We start from the raw sequence: 22,672 nt of genomic DNA on the forward strand, positions 1-22,672 counted from the left end.
CAAATTATCCTGAGGAGTACATGGATGTCTACCAAGTTTCATGGCAATCCATCCAATAGTTAAGATATTTCAGTGTGGACCAAAATGGTTGACCAACCCACTGGCGTCACAGTCTCCAACTTGTCTGAAGGCGTTCAAAAACTTTCAGTCCCAAAAAAAAAACTCCCCAGTGAGAAAAGATCATTCTCACCTCAAGGCATTTCTGACATTTCACAGTGTAATATCATTGATTTAGCAGGGTCACACAGTGGTGAAACATTCTTTAAGCTACACTCGAGCCACAACATGACAATGTTACCTTTCACTCCTTAAAACTAACATAAGGTAACATGGAGATATGGGTTTTATGCTGGGGAAAAGATCTACTGACCAACAACAGCCCAGCTCTTATACTATTGGCTGTATTACGACACAAAGCACTTAAGAGGAAATTCATTCATAGACTGTCATACTGCCAGCAGGGGCCACAGGTCAGAATCTACTGGGATTCAACTAATAGAAGTTGATACTGCAACTACCAGCATTCAAATTTTAACTAAGAATTTGTTCCCATAATGACAATAAATAAAAGAAAATGAGAACACAGAACATGTTGAAATGAACCCAGACACAGTCTGATTCTCACTGAAGTAAAACAATAAGTGCCCTTCCACTGAGCTTTCTGGGCTGTTTCCGAGATTTGTGTTAATTTCAGGTGGAACTGCACATCTCAAACGTTCACTGTATTTACTCATACTGTCAGGAGTTGTCATAGTCCTAGCAGGGATCAATGGCATGATGGTGATATACTGCATTTCTGTATCTGTTTGAATCAGAACATACAAATGAGAAGCTGTAGCCGATGTGGAATCAATCATTAATGAAAACAAGGATGCAGCACAGTGCAGCAGGAATAGTTATCGATGCATTAGCAGAACATTTTGCAGCCACTAAAGTTACTGACTGTTAATCAAAAACTAATGATATCAGCAATGTAAGAAAAGTAGCACTGAATTGAAACAGAGGGGTAATGTGTAGAGTCAGTCAATTCACATTTAATATTATTTATAGTGTCAAATCATAACAGGCAATTCCCATATTGAGCAGGTCTAGAGACCACACAGAGACCAAACAATTCTCCCAAGAGCAATTGTACTTCGTACGACGGTGGCAATGAAAAACTTCCTTTAACAGGCAGAAACCTCGAACAGAACCTGGCTCTAGGTGGGTCAAGTTAACTATAAAAGTATAACAAACCACACCCAATGGAAAGTATAACATCTTAAAAAGGCACAAAGGGCAGGTGGGGTTTACAGTCGCACTGCAACTAACGATTATTTTCATTTCGATTAACCTCCTGACAATTTCCTTGAATAATGGATTAGTCGTTTGGTCGATAAATGTATATACGGCATGTATAGGTCCTCTGTGGGTGTGTGTGTGTGTGTGTGTGTGTGTGTGTGTGTGTGTGTGTGTGTTTTCAAGACTTTAATAAATGGTAATAAAGCACTAAAATGCCGGATAATACACACTTAACGAATACTTGATGACCCAATATTTACTGTGATCCTATATAGTGATACACAAGGGTGTAACTTTGGTTTAAGAAATGGGGGGGGACACAAAGCAAGGGGTCTAGGGGTCGTCCAGCAGAAAAATGTTTTCGAGGGGCCTGTCCCGTGCAAATTACGCCCTAGGTGATAAACAAATTTGTGTTATAAAGCATTGTGATGAGCATAACTGTTTAATGAAGACAGTCATTATATATTGTTATAAGCATTCATTTTTGTTTATACATTAGTAACATATGCTTTATAAGTTTTAGTTGTTGACTACATTACAAAATCTCCACATCTGCTCACATCTACAGGGGTTTTTCAAAGAAATTGTTACCACATTTAACATGATTAAACCAACTGATATGTTTTATGTTAGTTGAGTTGTTGGCTTTTTATCACTAATAATTAATAACCAGTATAATATTGTTTATGGTTGCCTGTGTTATTTTGTACAACTTCATCCTATCTTTTTTTTTTCCAGGGACTACTTCAGTGGTTTGCCTGTTTTTACGGAGGCGGGTTTCTCTGAACTAACCTCTCACCCGCCATTCATATTGCAGTTTGCTAAATGTGCAAAAATAACAGATTCTTCATATTTTTTATAAACGGTATGATCTGGAGACAAACTGTTCCTCCTTTGCGCACTCAGTTTACACGTCAAACTCTTGAAACCACAACTACCCATTAACTTAAACAAGGACTGGGAACACTGATAGAAATGTTTAAAATACAGGCCTACCCGTTTGTTTTCTTGCTGTCCACCGCCTCGGTAGAGGCTGTCCTGTTGCTGCTGTGGAGACATATTGTCCATCCAGCCTCCAGACGCCCTACGGCTCACTGTCCTCAGGTGATGCAAAGGAGAGAGAAATCCCATTAATAATGTCTCGGGAAGGAAGAAACCATCCCAACACAAGCTTGTTAGTACGTCACTTTTAAAACTTTAAGTCTGCGAGCACTCAGGAGACCGTGAACTGCGAGGAGGGAAAATGAGATGAATAAAAAAAAAAAAGTTTAAAACACAGCTTTCTCTCTCTCCTCACCATCAATGAAAGGCTGTGCTGTAACTAAACGCACCTCCTGTCTGGATTATCAGTTACTGTGCCACTTCTTAATGCGTCTTTACGCGCAGAAGGGAGGCGGCGCCAAAACGCTGCAAAAAAATATCTATTTTTAACCAAATTACTCCATTCATACAGCAGACAAATCAGATTTACGCTAAAAGAAAAAATGAAAGAGGATTATTAGGTAAGACTAGTTGTTTGATAAGGGAATCACCTTGTTAACAAAAATCTGCGGATGTCAACAAGTTTGATTACTGCCACCAAACTGCATTAGAAAAAAAGAATTATTTCAATCAACATGATCAGTCCACAATTCACTGCGGTCTATTAGCAGAAACAAGATCATTATGTTAGTAGATTAGATTTATACAGCCCTTTTTTTAGAAGCTTGTTAAACCAGGTGACAACATGATCTCACCTCATCCAATGAAAAGTTGAATAAAAGTTAAATATTGACTTTAACTATGTAATATATTTATGCTAATATTTCCTCATCCCCTGAAACAAAAAAGCTAAACTTACATACCATTCGTGGTTTATTGGAAAATATTTTAGCATTACATATTTAAACAAAAATACACATGCATTACATTATTATTTGAAAAGTCAATATAATCTACAATAAGTTTTTCTGGGGGAGTACAAAGGCTATTTGTTTGCATAGATCCTTTCATTTGAAGGATTTTTAGAGGCCTAAAGAGGGAAAATGTGAAGCATTTAAAAAGAAACAAGGCAAAAATATGAGCTAAGTAGGAGAAAATACACTTTGCACATGTACAAGTGCAGTTTGTGGCAAAGGCAAGGATTGCCACCGCAGTACTTGTTCTACATATTGGGCATTAGGGGCAAAAGGTTTACACATTTTGTGGCAGCCCAAACTACAATAAAAAACACAAGGGTTCAAATCAGTGCCGATAAACAAACTAAAGGGAATCCTGTGAAGATTCTCTAAGCTAAAAGAATTTATTTAGATCCGTTATCAGATTATGGGTCTGATGCTCACTGTCAGTACAGTAGCTTCAGGCTCTCCATCAGTCTGAAGACACATTATTAGATTCCAGTGTCTCTGGGAAACTGTCAGGAATAGTACTGACTGCAATGTAGGCCGTAAGGTTGTAATGTAGGACACATTCAAACTTTAAATAAATTGATAATCTGTCAATTAACTCTACAAAGAGACATCATTTTTGATCTGTAAAGCAGATATTAATGCCCCAAAAGCTGTAATAAAACACTTAAAGTAAGTAATTATTCATTTAGGTCTATACAAAATTGATAAAAGTAAACCTGACCATATGGAGGGAGGAAATCTGGACAAAGAGATTTTTTAAAGGACATATTCATAAGGAAAAGAATGTTGCCCCAAAATCGATTGTCCTTCTAGAAACAGAAGTGGGCCAAAAACTGGGCTAAAGCAGAACAAGGCCAGAACGTGAAAGACACAAAGTATTCATTCCCCAAATTGGCCACAATCAGCCCCGTTAAAACTGGATCACTTTAATGATTACGTTCCCTTGTGTTGATAATGAACAGCCCTCGGCATGGCAAAGAAAAGCAGCGCGCCCCTCCTCTCTGACTCCCAACCTTCCTGCTACAAACACACTATTACCACCCTTAAAGCATCAGTCTGTTTGCTTTGATTGTATCAAACAGGCAGTCCAAATGTTGGAGGGAAAGGTTATCATTCATGTCTCACTGCAACCTATACACAATCATCCTCTAAGAGCCCAGTGAGTTTGAAGGATGAAATGCCGATTGATTAAATAAAAACAAAAATAAGATGGTTAGTGATCAATGACCTTCACCGGAAGAAAGAAGAAACTTTATTATTTGTCACATACAATCAGTACAGTACAACTATACCTCTGAGCCGCAGCCATCCAACCGACATCGGCTGTTGCCCCAAATACTTTGGTTTTTTTTACAACTTTTGCTTGCTAATAAATATAACACAATACAAGTTGTTCTGTTTCTACAAATGGACCAAAAACTCTGAAAAAAAGATCCTGCCACGATATAACAATTATCTTTGTTCATCAATTACAGACATGACCCAATTAACAAATCAAATGTTTGAGGGTTTCATCTAGTTTACTGGTACAGCATCCAATCTCTTTATCTGTTATCGGTTTATTATTACACGTTTAATAGGGCAGGAAAAAGTGATCTACAAACAAGAAATGTTTTAACAAACTCAGGAATTACATAAAATCAATTAGCAAATCATTTACATCAGTAACAGGACAAAAGGTCAAAATCAGAGGCATCAGAGACATGGTTTTTATAAATCTTTATTTAATGTGGATACAATACAATGTTTAAAAACCTACCTGTGGAATTACATTATGTCTTGTATAAATGTCATCTACTTGAACTACGGATTCCTCTTCTTTTAATAACGATTTGTACTTATGAACAACAGAGATTAACAGCAGTGGAACACTGAACGTTGAATGCGGAATGCCAACTGCTACTATTTATGAGCTGCTAGGAACCACAATGACAAAAAATGTCTTAATTTCGTGGTGATTTATTGTATCAAAATGTAACAAAACAGTACAGGGAACTGACGATGGTCCTTGACTTTTCCGGGACAGTTTGTCGGTGCTGACTCGTCTCTACTCTCTACTGAAATTATGTTCAAAGACTCATACATACAGTACATATGCTCTGACTTTGCTTAAAGTTTTGAAAGATTTCATCCCGTATGCACTAGTGAATATTCAATATGAGATCTGCCTAAAGGTTTGTGTAAAAGTGATTATGTACCTTCTGAGGTTCTTTATGGCTGCAAGTAAAAAAAACCAATAAAAAAAAAACCTAATGAGCCCCTCTCCAACTATACTTCATGGAAAATATGACTTACAATGTTTAACTATAGTGAGACAAGGGTGAAAAATACTGGATGAAATTGTTACTCTCAGGAAATAGACACTGACTTTAACCATTTTTCTTCATTACCTCCACCAAGGAGGTCATGTTTTCGGCTCGGTTTGTCTGTTTGTTTGTCAGTCCGTAAGATTACGGAAAACCTACTGCAGCGGATCTGAATCCCGGGGCGGATACACAAATTATTTTTCACTTTCATTAACACTAGGCTCGTTCCAGATGAGCCAAGTCTGTGCAGAATCGATCACCGGTGATTGCCGCCCAATGCATGCCGGTTAGATTTGTGTCCGACTTGATCCCGACGTCATGCAACGTGGGCAACGATAACCTCACGAGATCAAGGAGGCCGCAGTTCTGAGACGCAGGCAGCGCAGTTGTTTTTCACCAACTGCAAGACCCAGGCGGACCCAGGGCATGCTGGGAAACGCCGGCCTCTCAGCTGATCTAACAGCTGATTGGTTCAGAATCGACTCAACATGATGACATTTTATATAAACTTTTTATTGATTTTGAATTGGAGGGATTTTAACTGCTATTTGTCTGATTTAAAGGCTTATTCTGTACAGAACACATGTGTGGCTGATGTATGTTTAGAAGTCAGAGAGACTAAATCTGTTCAGATTACAGATCATCTACAGTGTGTTGTTAATTAAAATCAGCAACAGATCACATGTAGAGCCATTTTGAGAGCTACTCTGTCACAATTAAAACTGGAGACTGTGTACAAGCTGATATATGGGTCTGATAACATTTAATTAAATCGGACTCGGACTACAGTGTTTCTGTGACCTCCTGTTCAGCCTGAAGGCTGCTAGAATCCATAGGAATCGGCTGGAAACTGTCCAACTTGACAGCCGATTTTTGTCACCGCCCCCGGCTGCTGCCGCCTGCTCTCATCCACTGTACAGGCGGGGCGCAGTTCATCTCGAACGAGCCTATTGTGAGATAGGGCATTTGTGCTGCACTCATGTGGTGTTGGAATTATTGGAAAAATGAGTTCCAGACTGGGAAAATACACACTGCATTAACATTGTGAGATAGATTATGCCTTGGCGGAGGTCTACGCTCTCCGAGTGCCCTTCTGGTTTCTTTTTTGTAATACCAAGAGGTAACGTTGACGAAATCCCTGTGTATCTGTACCTGTGTATTTGTCTGTTTCATTGATGACCTCATCCTAGCCCTACTGTTCTTGTTCTGCATGTCACGTTTACTTTCAAATTACAAGAAAAAAAAAAATACATACACATTTTATATTTATTAATCATTGTCTGCTGTCTGTAGGCCAAATTGGCATTTGAGGACAATAGCTTTTGTATCAACCCTAGGTATTTATTAATGGGGTCTGAGGCTGCGGTACAAAATTATATCTTATTAAAAATATTGATGTCCACATCATTTAAAATACAATACAATGGACCTGCAGAGTTGTAAACACTGTGTGTGTGTGTGTGTGTGTGTTTACCTATTCCTTCACTGGAGGCAGGACACAAACAGGACCTATAGCAGATGAGAAAGAAGACCATTTCAAACAAATATTCTGTTGAATATTCTGAGCATCAAACTAAAAGTGACATTTCATAAACTGTTATTCAAATAGCCTCTCAAATATATATTTGTGCAAAACCTGTAATGAGCAATAACAAATAAAACCAAAACTGGCTCATCAGATGATGCAAATCATATTTTGGTAATTACAAAATATTAACGATCAAACTATGCTTCAGCAAACAATGCATTTGATACCAAACAGTGATTTCCAGGAACCAGTGGAGCAATTCCTGACAAAAGACCAGCTATTCCAAATGATCAAAAGATATGATTTACAAAATCCAGTGGCAATTAAACCTGGCCAATTTCTCAAAGGCTGCTCTTGTTAAGACATACAGCCTACAAGATCAACTTTTCTTGACTCAATAAGCAATAAGCTCAAGTCTAAAAGTCTAAAAGTGCAAATAAGATCAAGTCTTACTTGCTCTTCTATCCACAATATCTCAAATATTTGCCTTTTGGCTGGCGTGACATCCTTGAAATTACTTAAAAAATACACAGCCTTCTAACTTCCAACTGAGCAGCAATAGAAAGCACTAAATTCTTTTTGAAGTTATTCATGGTTTACCAAATAAAAGTAGCCTACATATGTGGTTATGGATGAAATCTATAAACTGCCTTTGCAGTACAAATAACTTGAGCCTTTAGATTATCATGATGTGAGTGACCCAGCTTTGGTAATGGGCACATCTCAGTCCGTAGTCTGAAATTGACTCACGACACGATTTGCTTCACAGAAATACCTTATAAAAACAAATATAACTTATACATGTCACATACATACACTCCAAAACATCCCACAGCAGTTTTCTCTCATTTTATCATTTAGCCTTTCTGGCTGCACATCATTAGGCTTGCAGAAGTGCTTTGTGCATGTGTGTGTGTGTGTGTGTGTGTGTGTGTGTGTGTGTGTGTGTGTGTGTGTGTGTGTGTGTGTGTGTTTTACAATGCAAAGATACAAGAGAGGAAGAAATTAAATGTAATTACCTGTTATAAAACTATTCTTAGAATCTGACACCTGGTTAGTGTATATCACATTTCTCAGATCCAGTGAAATGAAGATCTTGTTTGGTCACGCACACAGAAACCCACGTCACACACAGCAAATATATCTGGACACTCACATAAACACTATGGAGATACCATAATGTCTTCTTATTATTTGTTTAACATATTTTGTGATCACCTGATTAGACAAAGTAAAATATTGTTCATATAAAAAGGTGACCACACCTTGGTGGTGGGGACATTTGTGGCATTTGATCAGCAAGTCATAAAATTTGCATGTGCAATGTGTGTCAAGTGCATTATTTTCCAGATAATACACTGATAAACACAAATGTTTGCGTATGCTGTCAAATACAGTTATTAGAAAGAAAGAAAATCAGAAAGGGCCAATATCGGAATTGGCAGGTCAGACGTAAAAAAACGTATTATTCAGTCAAGAAAATTGTCAGAAAATGACAATTCTTTCAAATGACAAAGAGACAGAACCTACTACAAATGTTTTATTTCTCTTAACCATCAAATACAGGATGCACTGAAGCTTCAGAAACATTCACTTACTGTATGATTGAACATCCAATTAGCTAAGAGTAACAGTATTTTTAATGTGAGGACCACAAACTACTACCTACTCCCAGGAAAGTATTTTTAGGTTTACTCTACTAATCAGTTTCAGAGATTAGCAATCTTGTTTTGACTCTAATCAATGTCCAAACTAATTCATCTTAATTTAAATTTAACACTCCCATACAGCAGCTTAATAGAGTGTATCCAAGACAATAGTAACCACCACCAACTGCAAAGTTGTCTACCCACAAAGGGCTTCTTGACATGCTTTGAAACTTGTTTGCACACTTAATATTCAGCAGACAAAAAGCACAAACCGTGTCATTTAAAAAACAGAGGGGAAACGTATGCTGGGAAAAATATTGTGTATAAATGTTGCAAATAAGTGTACCTACAAACCATTTCTCTGTAGTTTTATCAATCACAAAATAGATGCCTCTCAGTGACAACTTTCCTTACAGGAAAAATAAAACTGGCAAAAAAAAACATATCAAACATTTCCCACAGGGAGGGAAGTGGGTCGATGTAACACAGAAAAAGATGATCGGCTTGGGGCAGTAACAAAGATCCACGAGAACTGTGTCTCCATGATCAGAAGTATCTTAGTATCTGCGGCGTTTGTTATTTGGCCCATCAAAGACTCCCCCTACTGGACTCCCCCTTCCGAATCCTGGGGCTGGTCCAACTTGAGGGCCTAATGGCGGCTGCTGCTGCTGCGGCGGCGGCTGCTGCTGCTGCTGCGGCTGCTGCTGCTTTGGGGACTCAACTTCTGGTCGCCCCCCCACTGATCCACCCTGCAGGTATCTATCGTTTTGCTGGGGTGTCATGGAGTCAGGGAAACAAAAAAGACGGAAATGGTGTCCGGGGGTCAGACACGAATACAGTGTATCCAGAAAAGCAATTTCAGTGTTCATCAGTCAGGGTTTGATCCAAGTGTCGCCATCCGAAAGTAAAAGGGAGTGAGGTGAACCAAGCAGACAAAGGGAGACACAGGAATAAGACTATTAGTTAAGTCTACAGTTTTGAGATAAATTGTCAAAGCTTAATATAGGTTTTTACAAATATAGTAATAGTTTACTTCTGCTTCAAAATAAGGCTAAAGGGAGGCCTTTGCTCAAATTCAAGAACTACTTTTTTTTAGGAATTCCTTAGAAGCCAAACAATGACTTTTAATTACTAAACAGACGGTTTGACTAATGTGCTGTTATTAGGCCACGTTCTCGTAGTATGGTCTATAAAGAAAATGGCATTCAAGTTGAAGATAGACTAATTGAGAGACAAGCTATATCTTCCTAATTCTTTCCTGATACATTACCATGGCTCCATTCTCTGACATCAATGGTGTCCCCATATTTGCAGTTCCCTCTGGGCCAACGGCTCCTCCCCTTCCACTCATGCCCATCATTTGACCCTGGTTACCACTGGGTCCCGGAGACCCCTGGTTATAGCCATCTACACGCAAAACAACGGAGCATTGGTTTGTTATTTGGTGGGTCAGTTAAATGTACCCCAACGCCCCGCAAGACCTGTGGTAGCTGAACACTACAACTAATCTCAATGACTTCAAAGAAAAATTTAACGTTGGCTTTTGGTCGACAGCTTATAGGATTTCTGTCATCTGATGAGGACTATTATTTTATTACTTTGCTACTCATTTAAAAAACACATTAACAGTACATTCAATTTATCAGTATGAAGTAAGACCTTTACAAAACCGTTCTGTAAATCAACATTTATATTTATATATATATATGCTAGGGGTGCACAATTCAGAAAATGTCACGGTTCGATATCGCGGTTCAGACTCACAGTATGTAAATGTAGTTACTTTTCCCATGTGATTGCAGTAGACATACAATTAAAAACAAATAAAAAAATATTAAAACGATTTTTTGAATTCTATGAATCGATTTTGAATCGGTAGAGCTTGAATCGCGATTCGAATGTGAATCGATTTTTTTGCACACCCCTAATATATGCCAACACAACTAAAAACCAACGTTCATTTAAAGTAGTAAACAGGTCATATATTATGTTGAAGTAGACATTACAGACAGAATAGACCGAGACAGCAGATTGTGTAATTAATAATGAGAGGTTCTTACTTTGACACCTAAACTTTAAGGCCAAGTGCCAACATCCACATCTTTTGCTAACTAAACCTTGGATTGCACATCATCTTAGTCGTGAAGCGTTCAGAGTTGTAAGGAAAAAACCGTCAGACCGGGACAGACATCAAAGGTTATATCCCATTCAAACAACAGAATTCTCCACTTCCATTCAGATCTTCAAATGTTAAATAATACAATCCCGACGTGTTGCAACATGACGACTGATGTAAAACTATCATTTGAACTGTAATTACAAGCAGCCTCCGACTTCGAGTCAGAGATATTGGAAATTTCTCAAACCAACGATATCTCCCACTTTGTGAAAAGCGCTACAGACATAACACACTATACAGTGTTGGATATTAACATTTTATAACATAGGAAGGAATAAGGAATGAGGTAAGAGTTTGGATTCCATCCACCTGTTTTTATGTGCATTTTCAATTTGCACTTTAAAAAAAACGGAAGTGGGGTGTAAATAATAAAAAGTTGAAAAAAAGTTGAAATATCACAAAAAGGTTTTCATGCTTGGCTGAGGTTAAAAAATAAATAAATAAAAAAAGGTTGCTGCAATGGAAACAGATTTAGCAAATAAATCATGACATAAATGAAGTATGTGGCTTAAATGTCCACTGAGGCAATGAAAAATCACAGCAGAGGGAAAACCTCTGAAGATCTGTGTGGCGCAATGAGACTGTAACCTTCCTGAGAAATTATTACATGACACAAACAGCAATGCCATATCTCCCTCTCACATTTTAAGTAAAAATGGGATGCTACTGTTTGTGCAACAACAACAAAAATACAAATGGAACAGAGCAGTTTTGTTTATATAGATGATGTGCAATCCTAGGTAATAATGTATGGTGAAGAACCACCATGAATATCTAACAATCTGTCCTACATTATAGACCAAAACCTCAGTCCCCAGCCCCTCATCCTGCACTCCGCACATCAACATTTACTTTACAATTTTCATACCCGATCAAAGTCAACAGACGTTTGTCTTTACTTGTTGATTTTTGTTTATTTCCAGCTATGATTCACTTAAAAATCATAAGCGCTAAATAAATGCTGCAGCCTTTAGGTTTCTTCCTGAAAATGTACTGTAAAAACAAACTCAAAAGGCCACAACAGTTAATAAATATCACAGTTAAATAATTCAATTTCAATTCAGGATGAGAGCTCAGGGACCAAATATTTCTCAAACTATAAAAACCTCGCCCCAACAAAAACAACCCCGTTCAGTACACTGTATATTCTGTGAGTACAGACATTATGTTGTCATGGGGTGTATTATGGTTTTGTTTTTCTTTTGCATTGCATCCCCTGTAAGTCCATTTTACACCAAAAAAGAAGTCAAAACATACAAAGTATTACTTTAGTCATTACAAACATGTGAATACATCTTGTTGAAAAGGAGCCACTGGGGATGCAAAACAAATAATAGTGATAAATGACATTAAGGCAGTAATAATTTACTCATTATCGTCACTTGATCTGGCTTTTGAATCAACCAGTCTTTACACAATCATGCCCGTACCTCCCATATTAATGGCTCCACGAGGGCCCAGCTCACCCACTCTCATTTCCTGTTCTCTCTGGAAGAAGTGAAAAGGAGCCTTCAGAACAAAACTGCTAAAGTACAATTCTTCAGTGGATAGGCTTTCTGAAAAAGTATTAATTTTCTACACAAAACTGATGATAGAAATTGCCCGTGGCATTTAAAGAATTTAACAGTGATGGAAAGGGTGAACTTAAGGTTCAGCTTCAATGCTTCTTCGCCTCTACTCAAACTTTGGCAATGCAGAAACATTTTCCATCCTCCTGCTGGTCTGTAGACTTACTGGTCTCAGACAAGCTTAATGCACACTGACACTTTGCAAATTGAGGCTACTAATCAAATCAGCTGGAGCAAGCATATCAGGCTATTTAATTCACATGTTTTTTTAGGAGTTTAAAGCATGTACTTTTGTCAGCCTCTAGACCCAACCCAAATTAAAAGTTGTGTAAAACAATCTGTACAACATTCGCCCAGGATCCTGAACCACCAAGTTGAACTAGATATTAGCGACTTTTAAGATACTTTTAAAACGGTGCCTGAACCGAAATATATATCATATATTTATAATGTATATAACATAAAATATAAAAAAGGAGCACAAAACGACAGTTGGCGACATTAAAGAACGGCTTGTTTATTGCTAAGGCCATATGGTCAAAATGAAATGATTGATTAATAATGTAATAACAATGACTTATTTCACCAGTAAATTGCTGGTAAACGACAAAAACAACCACCAGATGGGAAAAGGGTATTTTACAATAATGTAAAATGCACCACAAGGCTGGCGAGTTTCAAGTGAACGCACCGTTTGTGTTGTTTTTCCGACAACGGCAGCTGCTGACTGTTACGTCCTGGTGTTGGAAATCTCTACAGGGAAATACAGTCACACTTTACACCGCTTAATGCAAGCTGTCAGCATTTTAACCATTGTGTTTAATCCAGCTACTAGCTAACGGTAACGTAGCGTCCCGTGCAGCGATGCTTCTGAAAAAAAAAAAAAAGTCAGGCACCGAAACGAGGAACCGAAATGTTCGTTCTTATTCGGTCTCGGTACTACCGTTTACGTCAGAACCGGTGCCCTTTTGGCACCGCGTTCAGTACCCAACCCTAGCAACAACAAACAAAACAACCTCATAGCAAAGACTACAGCTGACCACCAGAATGCATCTGTTAATCTATTTTAATGTACTTGTTTTACTCTTGAATACATAAACAGTAGTATTATGTCTGTTCTTGTGAAGAAGGAAAGGGTGAAGGCAAAAAAAAGATAAAGATAAAAAACACTAAATTAGTGACGGCCTCTGATGCAGATTCAACATGCATTAGCCCCACGTGTGCTGATAATGGTTAACTATAGTAAATGGTGCTGGGAATAACGCAACTGCTGAATGACGCCTGTCAGCTTGGTGTTTCAGGACCCAAACACAAAACCAGAGATGCTCCATCATCTGGTCATTCATTCATTCTCACAATAAACACAGTTATGAATACATTTCATTCACACACACAAACTGACACACAATCCTCTCTCTCCGTTTCACACATACAAAATCTTGCAAACACACAAAGTGAATACAGTTCAACAATATTTCACTGACCTGTATTGAGTCTGCTTTAGGACTAACGTTTTTTTTAAAGAAAATGAACCAATTAAAACATCTAGACAATGCGTAATCCATATCATTGAAACCTACTGGACATCAATGACCAAATAAACTATTTTTAAGAAAAATTATAAACTCACTATAATGGGTCAGTGAATGTTATCACCACAGTATACATTTCACCATCTTATCACAAAGAATAATGGTGGATTGAATTTTGCACAGTTACAACCTCTACCTTCTAAAATGTGTATATACTCTTATGTTGGAGGTAGAAAATGTAGACATATCACAGAGATCAAATTGGTAACCCATGGTCAGGTATGGAACTTTAATTTGGTGGGCCAAAACTATACAGTTACAGAAATGGCAGAAATTGTCCCACACAAACCTTAAGGAAAATTGGGACACTATGTTAAATTACTGTGCAAATATTGAGATGCTCGACCTTTGTATCCTTAATATACTTACCTGTTTAATGGTCAATATGCTGCAATTAAAATAAGTAGTAATGTGAATGTGCTCAAAGTGTGATAACACCTTATATCATTGTTCCACTTACATTTATGACATGGCAGATTCAAATGTGTCTGTGGGCAGTAATGCATGAGCTGCAGCTAATGGAAGCAGTAGATTGCAGCAGATAGCATTTATATTTTGGGAGTCATCAGTCTTTAACAATTATCCTGCACAAACTAGTATAACGCCAGAAAGAGCAGGTTGTGCTCTAACAATTAGTTAACAGCCCATGATAAACCATGTATATATATTTTTATTATACCAAAGTGGTCTACCAATGTGTAAAATACACCTTTAAATTACATTTTATGATTGACAGGACGGCAAAGGAAACTAATGTAGAGTTCATAGTATCACTGTTAGGGAGGTCAAATTTGACATGTACTCTATTAATATATCAATCCACACCAACTGTATGAGACAACACACATGCCACTTCAGTTTAAAAGAAAACAATACAAATGAAACTTCTCATGTATCTTACTCAAAACTATGTGTGTTAATTGATAAGACTAATCATTAGTGTTAGATGGGGGCCATAAAGGAGTTGGTATGAATTGGACAGATGGTCCTAGATGAAAGTTCTGAGTGTGTGCGTGTGTTACATGCATGTAAAGATGCAGACTCCAACAGGACCTCTAAACAGAGCAAAGGATTTGAAGAGAAAAGTTATCACACAGAAATCAACAAGATATCACACCAACAGACACTCATACTGACAGATAAGGCACCTGGAATTCACTCAAACTTTTTTTTTTTTATCAAATAAAATCATACAGATTACATACTGCCTTTTTCTCACTGCAAATCCACTTGTATGAACTAGCACTTGAATCCTTTTTGTTTGTTTTTTTACAAACCTGCTCATTGATCTTAGAGCACTGTGCCAGTAAATTAATTACCTGTTCCATTAATCATTATTTATAAATTTATTAATTACTAGGCCCTAAGCGAGATGCTAGAAATGATCTAGGGTCAGAAGCCAAACTGTTATTTGTAAATATTTTTAGTGTGACAGCAAAACATTCCACTCTCATCCACGTAATCAAAGCTCCATCGTTTTTGTTTCCTTATCTGTTGGAGTGGCTGGTTCTATTCATATATCCCACCATGTTCCTGTCAAATTAACAGGTAAAGCTGGCAATACAAGAGATCTATACTATCATTATTTAAGGGTAACTATGAATGTTCATCAAGGAAAATAATGAATACAGAGTCCTCAAACTTACACAGAGAGGACAACTGCAGCTACTATAAAAGGTGCAGTCACATCACAACTCAGAAAAACACATTTATAGAAAAGAAACTACACACAAGACTGTAGAATTCTAAGCCATGAATAACCTGCTTTACCAGCATGCATAAAAGTGCTGTTCCAATCACTGATCTTTGATTATGACCTTGCATTGGTTTGTTTCTTTTATTTGTTCAGGGGGTGGAAACAAAAGCAACACCTGTAAAAGGTGGTGTGCATAAGCATACAGTTCTGAAAGATTCTGAAAAAACAGGATCATGAAAAGAAGAGGCCTAATATTGATTTAGTATTCAACTTACAGATAATAGTAATATATTACTAATAAATAAATAAATAAATAGTCAAAGTGAAACAATATAATATCTGTGGTTAGTGGAGATCCCATGCATTGTTTGACACAATGAACTACAGTATTACAGTGATGTGTTACTATGGCAGCCTGACTATTACAAACTATTACAAAACCATAACAAATAATCAACAAGATGGAAAATGTTGTCTATATAGACATGACTGAAAGCTGCTACAAAACTATGAGGAAATAAGAAAATCCTGCACAGGCAACACAATTCAGTCAAGGTGCTGCTAAAATGTAGGAAATGCAAAAGAAACAAAAATGAAGAAATGGGGCTGCTGCTAACCTAACACTGGGCTCTGGACCAAGTTAAATCATTTTCGGCAAGTGGTTCTTGTGTACTACACGTTTAAAAAAAATCCCCAAGATATGCCTCAATGAAATAGATTTATAGATTCAGACTAAAAACTGCTAGAAAAAAATAAACTCTGCAGCTACTGTAATACCAAAGACCAATAACTGAGGATGCTGCCGTAACTTACAAACGACACTGCTAAAGTATGTACACTATACAGGCTGTTGAGATCCATTTCACACTATGGTGCATAGTATATGTATATACTGTATGTATATGCTAAATATCATAGTATATACTATGATATGTAGCATACCAAGGCAAATAGGAGGCAAGTATGCTTAATTATGTATTTCTACTTTCTTTTGATTTCTATCTAAAAGCTCTTTATCGAGATGAATTGTAGATGAGAATTTGTTGTTTGAGTGTGGTGTGTGTGTGTGTACGTGTATATACATATATGTATGTGTATATATGTATATATTTGTATTCATGTATTTCTCCGAATGATTTGTATATGCGACAGGAAGATGTTTATTAAATAAGTAAATTTGTGGTGTCTTGTAATCCCATGTGGGATGGGCCAAAATGTTTGGCATGACACAGAAATAAAACAAACTAAAAACTCTATCTAGAATTAAAAAGATCAGTGTGTGCTAAGGCGATGTGCAAAGTAGAGAGAAAGGGCATGTACGCATTTGTTGAATAATAAAGTATTAACCCAACTTTTACTCTTTGATTGGTGTGATTCTTGATTGTTTGCGTGTGCACAATACTTTAATATGTATCAAAAGTGCAAATAGGGCTGGACAATATATCAATATTATATTGTGATATCATGATATGAGAGTAGATATCTTCTTAGATTTTGGATATCATAATATAAGTGTTTTCCTTTCCTGGTTTTAAAGGCTGCATTACAGTAGTACATTACAGAAGTGATGTCATTTTGTTCTAGCTGTTCTTATAATTGCCTTTAACCACTTAGTCATTATATCCACATTCCTGATGATTATTTATCACAAAAATCATTGTGTAAAAATGTGTGAATTGTCAACCCTACAATATTGATATTGAGGTATTTGGTCAAAAACATTGTGATATTGGATTTGCTCCATATCGCCCAGCCCTAGGTGAAAATGTAACTGGACAGTCTTTAGTGTGTTTCTAAGTGTGTTTGACAGCATATATGTATTCCAGCTGTACTCACATTGTCCAGGTAGTTTGGTTTGAAGCCATCTGGGTGGCGTCTCAGGTCCTCCTGTTCTCTGTGTCGCATCATCTCCTCCTCTCTCCTTCTCCGCTCCTCTTCATGCCTGCAGCCAGACAGAGTAAAGACAGAATAGTCAAATAAAATACAACCAAATCAAACAAGAGGGACTCTCAACAGCTCTCTCACTCTGTCCTAATGGTTTGCTTAAGAAAGGAAACACACCTCATCTCTATCTGCTTTCGCCTCTGCAGCTCCTGGTTGCGGAGCTCCTCCAGTCTCCTCAGCTCCTCCTGACGTCTCATTAGATCTGGAAGAAGGGAGGAAGACAACATGAGTAACACGAACTGGCAGAGGAATGGATATATAAGGAATAATAAATGCGAAAACACAAAACAAAAGGGCAACATGCATGAGGCAGTATTTCCTATAACTCAGAGATCACAATGAGCAACACGACATAAGCAACCAAATTCTAACATTTATTCAATTGAGGCGACATAACCCATTCCCCCTTTTCACCCATCATTACTCTCTAAAACAAAATGAATGAGAGAAGGTAAAGATGATTACCTTGGGTATATAATAAAAGCATAACACTGCCGGATATTATATATGTATAAAACATCCATAAAGAGTCAGCTGGCTAAATCCTACGCTGACCTACAGTTTAAATCAATCACCATAGGCAGCTACACTGCAAACAGGTATTGTTTTGATTTCCCACCTGAACAAATGTGAGATATCAAGTACACTAAAGTACATAGTACAGTAAAGCGGGCCCACAGCCCCTACCTTGTCTCATTAACATGAGCTGATGTTCATGTTTGGCCGCTTCTAGCTCAGCCTCCAGTTTCTCTTTGGCCTCTTTAATGTTCTTGTCCACCTGTTCTCTTTGCTGTTTCTCCATCTCATGAAGAGCTTTCCAGCGAGACGAATATTCAAACTCGAATGTCCCCGGCTGGGCAAAATGCGGCATCTGCTCTCGTTCCCTGGCGGAAAAAAAGATAATACAAAAATAAACAACAACTCCAGTGGATTACGGTCAGCCACCCTAGACCAAGAGACAGAATGAGCATTGTGGAGTTCAAAATGTTCAAAAACCAACAAACCACAGTATGAACAAACTGAAGCACATTTTAATGTAACAAAAATCTATGCATGAATTTGCACTAGGGCTGGACGATATGGAGAAAATCAGATATCACGATATTCTTGACCAAATACCTCGGTATCGATATTGCTGCGATATTCTAGGGTTGACAATTGGTGCTTTAACAAAATATCTTCACACTTAGATTTTAGATAAATAATCATCAGTAATGTGGACATAATGTCCAAGTGAGGTAAAGGCAAATAAAAAATCAGCTAGAACAGTTTGGTAAGTTCAGAAAAGTACATCACTTTACTGTAATGCAGCCTTTAAAACCAGGAAAAGACAAGACTTCTGTCATATCACGATATTACGATATCCAAAATCTAAGACAATATGTAGTCTCATATCATGGTATCGATATAATATTGATATATTGCCCAGCCCTAATTTGCACTATAAGATAACTACAAATAACTTGTTGACTTACTTGTAGTACTTTGGAGTCTTCTGCAGCAGTTTTTCAGGCTGTCCATCTTCATCATCAAAGTGCTCCGAGGGCTCCACAATGGCTGGACAAGGTGTGCTGAAGAAACAGAAACAACACTGAATTAAACCTGTGATATTACAAGAAAGATGATGCAGTAGAAAAGGACAAAATGCCTCATAAGTAATTAGTTTTTGTACAAGCATAAGGTTTAACTGATTTGGGATGAGTAGGTAAAAACTAAACCTTCATTATGCAACTAAAACACCAAAACCACAAAGTCATTCAACCCCAGCCAGTTCTGTGTTCACCATGCCCACACTCCTTACGTGGTCAGCAGCAGCGCTCCCTCTTTGCAGCGCTCCAGGGCCTTACGTGCAGCTGCTTTGCTTGCAAACTCCACAATGCCTCTCCCAGTGGGACGACCACGGTCATCTGTCACAACAATAGCCCGTTCCACTGGCCCAAACTCAGAAAACGCCTGATGGTAGAGGGTGGATTTCAGATTACTTATCACTGCAAAGAAATCAGCAATTCCACAGAGCAGCAGACACAGGAAGTACAATTGACAAACATCCCAATCTGTTGAGTTTCTGAGATTTTATAGCTTTTGTCCAGTATACCTGTTCAAGCAGTTCATTTGTTACTACAGGCAACAGGTTGCGCACTGTAAGCGCAGCACCGTGTGTAGCGAAGCGGATCCTGATTGGTCGATTATTCAAAATAGTCCCATCCAGCTCAGCTTTAGCAATCTCTGCCAGCGTCCGGGTTTCCTGAAGACAAGAGAGGGGGGGGGATGATGACATTATGGCATTTGTTAGGGCTGCAGATAAACTGTATTCAAATTGTTATCCTAAAGATATTTGACAGTCCAGAATTTGCACCCATGTAGGGCTGGGTGATAATTCAATATGATATTTTCTTTTTCGCCTTTCAATAGAATCGTATCGTGATGAAATCATATATTGAGACATCGTGATACACAATTAAGTCACTTCAACTGATAATAACCAGCATATACTAACTCCAAGTTTATAGAAAATCTAATGTGAAATATTTTGAGCAAATATTTAAAGATTGCAGTTTGTTTTTACATCACATTTTACGGATGAATGTAAGATGAATGGTTATTATAATATGGGTGTCAAGCATATGGTGTCAAGTCGTGACAAATAACTTGATCGATTTAAAGTGCTGGTTGATAAGTCAACCAGCACTTTGTGTGTTTGCTAACATAGCAGCTTAGTTCGCTCCTCTTAGCCACGAAATGTCGGTCCACATATTAAAACCAAAAACATATACTGACGTTAACGTTAGTTAGGGGAGGTAAGTTTCAGAATAAAAAAACAACACACACAGGACTTACCAAGCGAACGAAGCCGAAACCCCGGTCTCTGTTGATGAAAACCTCGCCAATGTTCCCATACTTAGCAAACATGTTTTTGAACTCCTCCTCCGGGATATCCACCGGGAGGTTTCCGACAAAAAGACGTGAGCGCTGGGTGAACGTCTTCTCACCGGGCTTCCGAAAACTCGTAATATCCAGAGTCATTTCCTCCCGGCCTTCTTCGCTTCCTTCTCCGGCTACTTCCCCTTGTTCGGCCGCGGGTGACTGCTGCTGCTGCGGCGTTGGGCTGTCTTTGTTCGCCGGTGACTGCTCCGGGGCCGGGGAGTCGGTCCCGCGCTTCGCTTGTTGAGGAGAATTACAGCTTTGCATGTTTGCTTGCTGCATATTTCGGTTAGCCATGTTCGGACAAAGTTGTTTATGTAACGTTATCTTAATTAAACTAACTTTGGGGAGAAGGATTGTGGACCGCTGATGCTGTGCTGTGCACACACACACCTCCTGATTTTCAAAGATGGCGGTGGTTGCGCGCGCAACGTCCTATTTTGATCCAGCCAAGGGCGTAAATACGTTCTCTTAATACCTCCAATGGTAAATACCTCCAATGGTAAATACCTCCAATGGTAAATACCAACTGGAAGTTTTGTGACCCCCTTCCAGCCATGGGAAGCTAGAAGAATCATCATCAACCTCCACCCTTCAACACACTCATTAAAATTAAGGGCTTCAACTAATGATGATTTATTTTTCCTTAACAATAAATGTGCCAATCTTTTCAATCAAAGGCAGCAAGTCCTCACTAGAAGTGGGAGAGTTGCTTTAAAAATTAGTGACAGGATAAATCGGTTTTAAAAGTAATTGCTGATTAATGTTGTGTCGATGGACTCATTGATTAATCAACTACAACATTGCAGCTCTAAATCCTGCTATTGTAAACGCCTCATAGCTTGAAAAGGGTGCCTCTCCAGTAGTGTCAAGTCATTTTTTATTTATATAGCCTAAAATCACAAATTTGGCTCAATGAACTTTGCAATTTGTTAAGTGTACAACACCCTCAAACCCTAGAGCCACTTCTCCAACACACACTCTCTCACTCAGTGAGTTATTACAATTTGCACAATGGGATCCAATATATAGCCTAAATTAAAGCCCCCATGGCTGAACAAAACCAGGAGACCTGTTACAGCCCCTTAATCCCTTATATCCAACATGAGCATAGCCTACATTTGACTGATCCTTTACACAACAGGTGTCTTTTTCTGTCCGTTTTTGTCATCTGAGCAGTGCAAGTTTCTGAGGTGCTTGCTGAAAGCTTTTCTCATGATCGACCAGCCATCTGTCCAGATATCATGGCACATCTGTGTGCAAATGCTTAAATTCCTCTGTTTGACAAGGGTAGTTATCGTCCTCATTGCTCTCCTGTCAGGGATCCCATATCCAGACAGGTCAGAGGGCTGCTGCCTGTCGCTGATAAGTTGCATGAGTCTGTCCACACAGGCAGCGTAATGTTTCACTCAGGGAATGTGAATAAGCAAGCGGTTTGAAGGGTCTTGTTGTAATTTGCCTACAGGAATAATGCATGCTCATTATAGTTCTCTTTTGATCCTGAGCAATATCCCTTAAGCATTCATTTTACATATCTGAAAGACCCTGATTTTAGCCTTAAAATGAAAAACGTTGATGTTTGTTAAACATGTATTGGTTGCATCACTCAATGTTGTGTGTTGTAGAAGCAAACTTAAACTCTAAAAAGGTGAATTGCAGAGTGTTAGGCCTATATCATATATTATGTTTGTGGTTCATAGGCTTTGTTAATTATTAAAACAATATGATTGTATTTTTAATGTGTATTATTTTCTAGTATGGGCCCCTTTAAACAAGCTTTAAATAGCTTACCAGGGTGTCCGATTTCACATACAGTATGTGCATATTGTCTTGTGATTGTACTTGTCTTTTAACTTTTGTGAATAAATTGAATCTGAAGGTGAGGAACCTGAAGGATAGTTAGCCTAATACTGATGCATTAACATCAGTGTGTAAGAAGACTATTAAGGTTACAGCTGGTAGAGGTGGAGCAATTTCTAAGCCTAGCGTTGGATAGTTTAATCTAAAAAGATGTTTTAAACAGTGATCACATGTTTTGTGTGTAAAGTATCAATGCGCCAAGTAACATCAGATACATGTAGTTGAATAAGAAGTACAATATTTGCCTCGGTAATGTAG

At 38.1% G+C, this 22,672-nt stretch overlaps 1 protein-coding gene across 1 annotated transcript; it reads right to left on the reverse strand.

The window, feature by feature from the left end:
* Positions 1-8,529: 8,529 nt before the first annotated feature.
* Positions 8,530-20,917, reverse strand: pspc1 (paraspeckle component 1). Its single transcript, XM_078243835.1, has 10 exons — positions 20,471-20,917; positions 19,728-19,877; positions 19,434-19,585; positions 19,108-19,203; positions 18,320-18,516; positions 17,750-17,834; positions 17,525-17,630; positions 12,263-12,320; positions 9,924-10,060; positions 8,530-9,423 (listed from the first exon to the last, which is right to left on the reverse strand). Exons 1-10 carry the CDS (start codon positions 20,849-20,851, stop codon positions 9,211-9,213), a joined length of 1,575 nt encoding a protein of 524 aa, XP_078099961.1. The 5' UTR covers positions 20,852-20,917; the 3' UTR covers positions 8,530-9,210.
* Between the last annotated feature and the right edge of the window lie 1,755 nt (positions 20,918-22,672).

This window comes from Sander vitreus, chromosome 24 (genome assembly GCF_031162955.1).
Source record: "Sander vitreus isolate 19-12246 chromosome 24, sanVit1, whole genome shotgun sequence".
Classification (NCBI taxonomy): Eukaryota; Metazoa; Chordata; class Actinopteri; order Perciformes; family Percidae; genus Sander; species Sander vitreus.

Excerpts from the sequence above, each read along its gene's own strand:
- pspc1 (XM_078243835.1), bottom strand. The coding sequence starts at position 20,851 with ATGGCTAACCGAAATATGCAGCAAGCAAACATGCAAAGCTGTAATTCT. Across the intron at positions 17,631-17,749 it reads CGAAAGCAGATAGAGATGAG|GCATGAAGAGGAGCGGAGAA; the intron begins GTGTGTTTCCTT and ends GTCTGGCTGCAG. Across the intron at positions 10,061-12,262 it reads TGGAGCCATTAATATGGGAG|ATGGCTATAACCAGGGGTCT; the intron begins GTACGGGCATGA and ends TTTTGCGTGTAG.